Source organism: Calonectris borealis, chromosome Z (assembly GCF_964195595.1).
Source record: "Calonectris borealis chromosome Z, bCalBor7.hap1.2, whole genome shotgun sequence".
Taxonomy (NCBI): Eukaryota; Metazoa; Chordata; class Aves; order Procellariiformes; family Procellariidae; genus Calonectris; species Calonectris borealis.
The window spans coordinates 77999673-78007552 of NC_134352.1; the positions used below are offsets into that span (position 1 = coordinate 77999673).

Sequence of the window (7880 nt, forward strand, 5' to 3'; positions counted from 1 at the left end):
AGGCTTGATCCTGGTGGTACCTACCTCTCAGATCGTTTGGGCATCTCCATGCTGCTCTCTGAGCCATATTTGGAGTTTTACCTTCTACATTAAAAGCAAAGGTCAAATTTCTTCATTGAAGGAAGAGCTTCAAAGCTGACCTTGGTCTGTTCTTTCTATTCCCATCTCTGTCCTCTTGCGCATGGCTCTGCTGTCGTCATGCTTTGTGCACTAATTCTTTGTGCTCCCTTTCCTGATGGAATTTTTGGAGACTTTATGATAAGATTACTTTCACCAAACTTTAGCTGTCTAAATAGTTAAACTTCTAATCCAAACTTGTAGACTTCACAAATTTTCTCCTCCTATGATGAAACAGGCAGACTTTCAAGCTCATGAAAGTTAGATGAAAAAATATACATGGGGGAAGTGTCAAAACCATTCTTAGAAAAGAGATTGTTTTCCAGTCTGTTGCGGAGGTGCTCATTGACTTTCCAGCACACTGGCAAATGTACCAAAAAGGTGAAGACAGACTGAATTATCACCATCCTTAAAGGGACAGTTGCCCACCTCATTTTCCTTCTGTTGAGAGGGCAAAACCCATCAAAGAAAATGTGTGTAAGCATCTAGCACTGATGGGACATTTGGTTGCTTGGTTGAACATCTATACGTGAGGAATTTCTGTATGTGGCTTAATGTACGGTGCTGGTACTTCTGCAGAATGTTTGGGAATTTTTTCTCCTTGGGAAGCATGAACAATACGAGGGCAGCCTTGGCTGTTAATTTGCTTTAAAAGAGCATTCAGTATTCACAAGCCAAGTTTGCCAGATCAGTTTTCCTGTTTGCAATGTTCTGACTCTTGGGTGCCTGATCCTGCAGCTTTGACGTCGCTGAAGCCATTAAGTGTCATATTAATAATAATAATAATGAAGCCTGGTTTTACTTATGCATTTATTCAGATCATGCAAGGAATACATATCCTGGTTTTAGAGAAAGTTGCATTTCACAATTTGAGCATTCTGACTGTGTCTCTTTAAATATTCGGATACAAATAAATGGTGAGAAAATTGTCTTTGCGAGCTTCAAACCATTCTAGGTCTACTCTGTTGCCTCCAGCCAGATGCTGTCTGATGTTGCTTAGACAAACCAGGGCAAACCATTATCATGGGATTAAACACTAAATACCTGCAAGGAGCATTCTCTTTATCAGATAGCGCTCTGTTAGCTGAGTTCATTCACTTTATTGCATATATAACTGTGGTGTCAAATAGACTGATTTACAACACCTGGTCTTTTACATAATCTTTGCTATTTGCTGCGCTTGTAATCTGCCAAATCATTTAGCCTTCCTGATAGCAGAAATGCTGTAAAACTTAGATAAACTTGCAGAAGAAATGAACTCGAAGGTACTGCTGAAATCTAGGGCCTGCACGTTTGCTATAAATGCACTGGCTGGTTTGGTTTCCCCCTACCTAATCTGTGATTGAATGTGGCTGCTGAAATTGAAATTTTATGATAGCACTACAGTCAGAGGAGATAAGCATTTGTATGCTAGACTAGATTAGTCTAAAAAGAAGTTTTAGGTGTGGCTAATGAAACCAGTGTATATGTTAACTGGGTTTCTTTGGGGTTCAAAGCATCTGTGTATATCTATATAAAGTCTAGTCCAAAACTTTCTCTACGTGAAAAGTCTAATATAGCTATGTGCTAGTTCTCACTATCGCTGCGGCTTATTCCATCTTACGTTGGAGATATCTTTAAGGAGCCTCATTTTTTAGAGGGTACTTTCTGAATGCTAATACAAACACCAGACCCCTCTAAAATGGTCTTGCTTGGCTACTCAAAACCCCCATGTCCTTCTGAAATTTTTACTAGGGTAACTGTAAGGCATCGCATTTGAGTAGGGTTAGCCACTTACATGGTCCAATTGAAACAAAACTAAAGCTGTATTTTTTTGTTTTGAGTCGCTCATTTTTGGCTATTGGGGTGATTTAAACAGACAGATAATACAACGACATGTAGGCAAGCTTGAAATGTGAAAAAGAAAATTGCAAAATGGGGTTCTGTTTCAGTGAAATGGAAGCTAGTACATCCGAAGGAAAATAAAACAATCCATAGGTGGTCAAATAGAGGAGAGAGCCCTGTGAGGCAGTAATGTTGAGTCAGACTGTGTTAGAAGCGATGGCGACCATCAGATTGGAAGAAACAATAAAAGTGGAAGGAAATACAAGAGGTGACTTTTCCAAGCAATCACAATGTAACTCCAATGGTTGCCATCAGTATTGACCCATCAGTACCACAGTTAACTCCTTTGAGCTGAGGAAGTATTTCTCTGTCTTGGACATAACTACCAGTTACCTTGTCGTGGTCATTTTTCTGATGGTGGTTGGGACATAACACTCGCCGCTGGAGCTAATGAAGGATATTTTGCATGGCATTGCTGGTTTAGGGAGGGAAGTCTTTTTACCTGATGCTGCTGCTGCACAATGCTATTGGACAGCACAAGTGGTAGTCTGCCTCTGGGAATTAAATTTGCCACTGCTAATCTCACGTCAATAAACTGTTGTGAATATTTGCATTTAACAGTTTTTCAGCCTATCTGAGTTGAGGAACCTACTCCAGCTGTCTTAGTCTTCCCAGGCTCCCACTGTCCTGAAAGGAAAAACGGAGGCTTTTCCACCAGGACTCAAAGCAGGAAACAGCTTGAGATGTTTCCTCACCCTATGGATGAACTCTTTCTGCCTACAGAAGCAGGGACCCTATGGAAACCAAGCAGCTCCACTGATACCTTAGGTTGGATGCTGTGAATAATGTTCTGTGCCTGTAAGTCGTTGAATGTGTGAATTATTTCAGCGTTGGGAACATCAGGCAGGTTGGTGCTAACAACAGGATGGAACAAAGGGGACTTTTGGGTAAAACTCTTGAGTGATATCTCTTAGACTGGAGAACAGCCTCCTTGGGGAAGCAGTGGAAACGGTATCGTTTAAGGCATTTAAAATTGGACAGGAGAAAATATATTGTAATGATCAATCCTGTGCTGGTATTTAGATCAGGTCTTGTCTTGCGTGAATACTAATAGGAAGTCTCTGTCTGAAGTAACTGCCATTATTCAGTGCGCGTTACCAGCTAACATTGGCTTGCAACCTTCCCCCACATCTGTACTCACACTTAAAGGACAGCCTGAGTGATGTTGAGCACCTTTGCCTTCTCTCTTGGTGCCTGAAGTGTTGATTTTGTATTGCCTTGCTTAGATTATATTCCTTCAGTGCTTCCACCAGACAGACTCCATAGAGTGCATAGAGATTTACAGGAAGCGCGTGTAGTTTGTGGTAATAATAATAAAGTCTCCTGCTGTTTTGAAATCCCTGGGAAACTAAATCAAGTGTAGAGGTCTATTCAAAAAAGTGCAGCATGTGTATAAGTCACTTTACCATGTGTGGGTCTGCCTTGTACCCGTTCGGTGTATTTAGCTGTCATATCTCGGAGGTCTGTCCGCAGTCTCTGGAGTGCGACTAGGACATTACACACCTCAAATGGAAAAGCTGATGGAACAGCTTAAAATAACCTGAGCACCCATGCTTTGCTCGCCTCTTTTTCACTGCCTCTGTGTCGGTATTCTTCATAGGAACCCACACAGCAAAATTTGTTCTGTGCTGGTGGCCCCCATCAGACAAAGCTAGGTCTAGTCTGAATTATGAAGGCAGGAAGACTGGATTCAATTCCTGCGTGATGCTGCGATGCTTAATGGAGCTCCATTTTCTTGGTGTGTTTCTGTAGGTACGAAGCCTGTCTTCTTGACCTGGTTGAAGCTATGAGTCCGATATCTGCCCCAGGACACCTCTGTAGAGAATCTTACGACAGGAACAAAATGCACACGCCTCGTCGTGTGAGCCACAGGCCGTCGTCTTGGTACCAGACCCCTCCCAGCTCCAGAAGCAGAGCAGAGGAACTAGAGGAGAGCCGGCTCCTCGAGGAGATTTTCTTCATATGACACGCCTCGTTGGTCTACAGCCCTTCTGTAGAATTTTTAGGACCTTTTTATTGCTGATTTGTTTGTGTTAAAGTCCCATTTTTAAATTATTTGAGTGACAACTGCTTGTCTTCCCTCTTCTAAAACATAGCTAATTAAGATCCAGTTTCATTTTGGATTTAGTAATCATGGTGCAAGAACGTTGTTGGGGTAGGCCAATCAGAAAGCGTTAACTTTTATTCTAAATCTTTCATGTGCCAAGTAATCATTTTAAAATAGAATTTTTTTTTAATCTACAACATTTTCTAATAGATTGAAGTCACAGTTTTGCCAGCCTCATATCGGAAGTATATTTCATTATCGATTTTTAGCTCTAAAGCAGTTTGCAAGAACTGCCTAACATTCCAGAACCACCACGTTCAAAGTAGATTATTTTCTAATTAAACAAGTCTGTTTAAAACCTGGCATATTATAAAGGTACAAGCACTTTAGTACTTTTTTCAGTGATTTTATGATCTACTTTTTCCTTCAACGTTCTGATATTTAACACACTGGGTTTTTAGGGGAATATCGTAAGCTCAACTATACAGTGTCTAATAACATTAATAGGCAATGTTGCAGGTTGATGTACTAGGCATCCATTTGAAATATATTCCTCTTTAAATCAGTGCTATTTGACAGACTTTATGTGCTGGGTAACCTAACCCTGAAATAGCAGAACACAGTCAGACAGTGTAGTGGTCCAAAACCTATTTGATGTACTTTTCAAGATGAAATATATAGTAGTGGTAGTATAAGAACAGTCTTAAGACATTTTCACTAACTTGCACTATTTTGATCCTGTACCCAGGCTCCATTGTAAATAAGACAAATCAGTAATTATTTCCACTAGCGGCTCGCAATGCACATTTCCCTGCCGGCTTTAATTATTCATGCTGTATCTATTTCAGTTTATTTAAATGCACTTCCATCTACTGCATGTACTTGGTTATTTAAAGAAATGTGCCGAATTGGTAAAAATGACTGCAGATTACAGGATTAATGGTCATTTTCTCCACAATGCAGTGTTCATATTTTATTGTAACAGTAGCTACCGGCATGTGTTCCTAGAAATATGAGGCTAAAATACTCATTTTGCACAGTAAAATTGCAGCGAGGGAAAGGTAGAATTGAGCCAGTACGGGCAAGTTCTAGGCCATTTGCTCCCGAACACCACTTCGTGGGCCAGTACAGCTTTTCTGACAGTCCCTTTAGGCAACCCTGCTTATCTTAAGGGCAGCAAGTTGCTGTACTGATCCTTGGGGTACCGCTGCTGCCTGCCTCCCACATGCTCGCTCCTGTGCGATGTTTGGTGCTCTGCGAGGAGCCAGCCAGACTCGGCAATGAGGTCCGTGGCGCGTCTCTGATGAGAGCATCAGTGCAGGATATCTAGCGCACGCCCCTGGCAGCACCGTGCTCTCGTAGCGATGAAACAAAAGGAGGATGAAGGGGGAGTTGAACCTCAAGTTACTCAGAGCTGTTTCGTTCAGGCCCAGTCTTAATCACAAATTAGGCGATATCCTTTTCTTGCATCCCAGCTGAATTTTAAAAGCTGGTTGGAGGAGTTTAAAGGAGGGCAGCAGCATTACTGGACCAGAAAATGACTACTGTGGAAAGGCCCAGCTTGGTCTGTCCTGCTGTCGGTGAAGTATTATAGTTCTTTCCAATGTGTCCGTCTGCTGTTGAATGTCCCTCTTGTTCTACTCCCTGAGCCTGTGAAGGCACAGGTTTCTGCTTAAAGCCCCAAAGATATATTTGGTGCCCTGACCCAAGTATAGCAGGTGGGGAAATAGGTTTTCGCATTCTGCTGGCTGAATAGTCTACTTCTTTAAGAGGGCAGGGAAAGGGAGGGGAAAGAAGAGAAAAATGTACAAAGAGCAGCAGGAAAACCATGGAAAGCCATGGAAAAATTACCATCACATAGATCTTAGGGTTTTGGGTTGGTTTTTGGTGGTTTTTAGTTTTGTTGGGTTCTTTTTTTGTTGAGGTTTGGCATTTATAAAGAAACAGTTCTCTGATTTAGTCCAATTGCTTCTCTTCTCTTTTCCAGTTTGACTGAAACTTTAATTGCCTTTTCTAATAAGTGCTAACTGACCTTTTGAAACAGCAAAAAATACATGTATAACTCTTGAAAGGTGCTTTTGTGTACCCAGTCGAGAACACTGCGTGGGAGCATTCTGTTCTTTGGTTCTTTGTGGGTGCTAATATTTAACTGCTTTAGGATTCCTTATGATCCATTTTGTTCATTAACAATTCTAATTCTGACGGTGACTTTTGACTTGAATCTATATTTTGGTAGTAGCTTTTTTTAAAAAGATATTGTCAGGGTTGTGGGCTCTACGCTCAAGGTGCTGTCCATCAGAGCTACACGAGAGGCATACATTTACAAAGCCAAGAATTCTAGAATTAAGGTGGTTGAAATGTCTGATGGGTGAAGACCTGCCTGTTTGAATTGTCTGTGGGATGTGGACAAAGAAACAAAAGCTATTAATTTGGTAGACCCTGTGAAAAATCATTTTTTATAATGCTGGCTCTTGCTCTAGTTATCAGCAGTACATTAGGAATAGTGTTTAGCAGTCAGTGCAAGCAAAGATATTTTGCCATGAGGCACTACAAAGTTGAAGTTATTAAAACATTTATAGCCTTAGAAAAAAATCAATGATTGTCAAATAGGAAAGGACAAAATCAGTAGTTGGGACTGGGAGGGGAATTGTTTTCCATCTGCTAAAACAATAGAGGAAATGCAAAAATTAAACTAGCAAAAGCAATCACTTGACAGTGTCCTTTTAAGTTTAAGCTCCTATACTAGGAAGCTGCCGCTGGGGAGTTAGTCCAGCCATAGATTGTTTGTCCAGAGTGTTCCCAGTTAATACGCTTCAGCTACACATCGGGTTGCGTTTTACATGAGATTTGTGGAGTAACATGACTTCTGCTAAGGCTCCTACCCATGCCTTCACTTTGTGCTCGTACACACACACACTTGCCGAGTGTTTGTGTAGTCATTGCTTTTGTGCACCTTGCACGCCATGGACCTGTAGCAATCACACCCTTTCCACTTCTAGCCTCTCCAGTCTCGCTGTTGAATCCCATCTTGAGTATATATTTATATATGCATGTGAGGTCTTAATCTAATAAATTATCTGGGGGTTTCCTTTAATCTTCCAGACTTTTGTTTATTTGACTTATCTCCTGGTTTATTTTGTCCAGCTCAGATGTCAATTCTGCCATTGACAATATGTTCCACTTCCCACATCATTATGTCATATATATTCTGAATCTCCAGTTTGCCAAGGTATATGAGGAACTTGTTTTAAGCCTTCTCTTCCTCTCCAGGACATGGGTTTTGCTGTGAGAATGAGCAAGACCTCTTTTGGACCATGAAGTGGGGGAGAGGTCTGACAATATAAAAGAGAAGAGAAGGGGAGAGCCAGCACCATGCTTTGGGGCAAAAAGGTGGAATTAAAGAGTGAGGAAGAAAGTGTGGAGGTATCGGCAAAAAAGGACAAGGATGCAAGGCAGAGAACTGTACCAAAGGATGACAGAAGGTGTGAGTGGAGCTGAGCCAGAAGGTAGAGACAAGTTGTTAAAATATAGTGAGTTGATGAAGGTGAATTTTGTGCTTATATCCTGGAGTGAGAAATGTCTTCAAGCACCGGTTCTGAGAAGAGGCTTATGACTCCCCACTCCTTTTCCAAATCATGTTCCTGCCTTTGGGGAGCTACTGTCCAAAGGATACCTGGTAAATCAGGGAAAGAAGGAAATGACCTAACTGACCTAACTTTAGTTGCTCCCTTTTAAAGTAGCTAGACAGGGAGGCCAGAGCACAAGGAGGGTAATAGGGTATAACCCAGGGGTGGACTGAATTTAATTGCTAGCAAGGGATGGTGGACTTAGA

General features: G+C 41.4%; 1 protein-coding gene across 1 annotated transcript in view; it reads left to right on the top strand.

The window, feature by feature from the left end:
• Positions 1-6824, top strand: part of LOC142075746 (protein hinderin-like) — a 175122-nt gene extending 168298 nt beyond the window's left edge. Inside the window, exon 11 of the mRNA XM_075137565.1 lies at positions 3754-6824. Coding sequence (XP_074993666.1) covers positions 3754-3967 — 214 coding nt within the window. The 3' untranslated portion in view covers positions 3968-6824. The remainder of the gene's footprint in view (positions 1-3753) is intronic.
• Positions 6825-7880: the final 1056 nt, after the last annotated feature.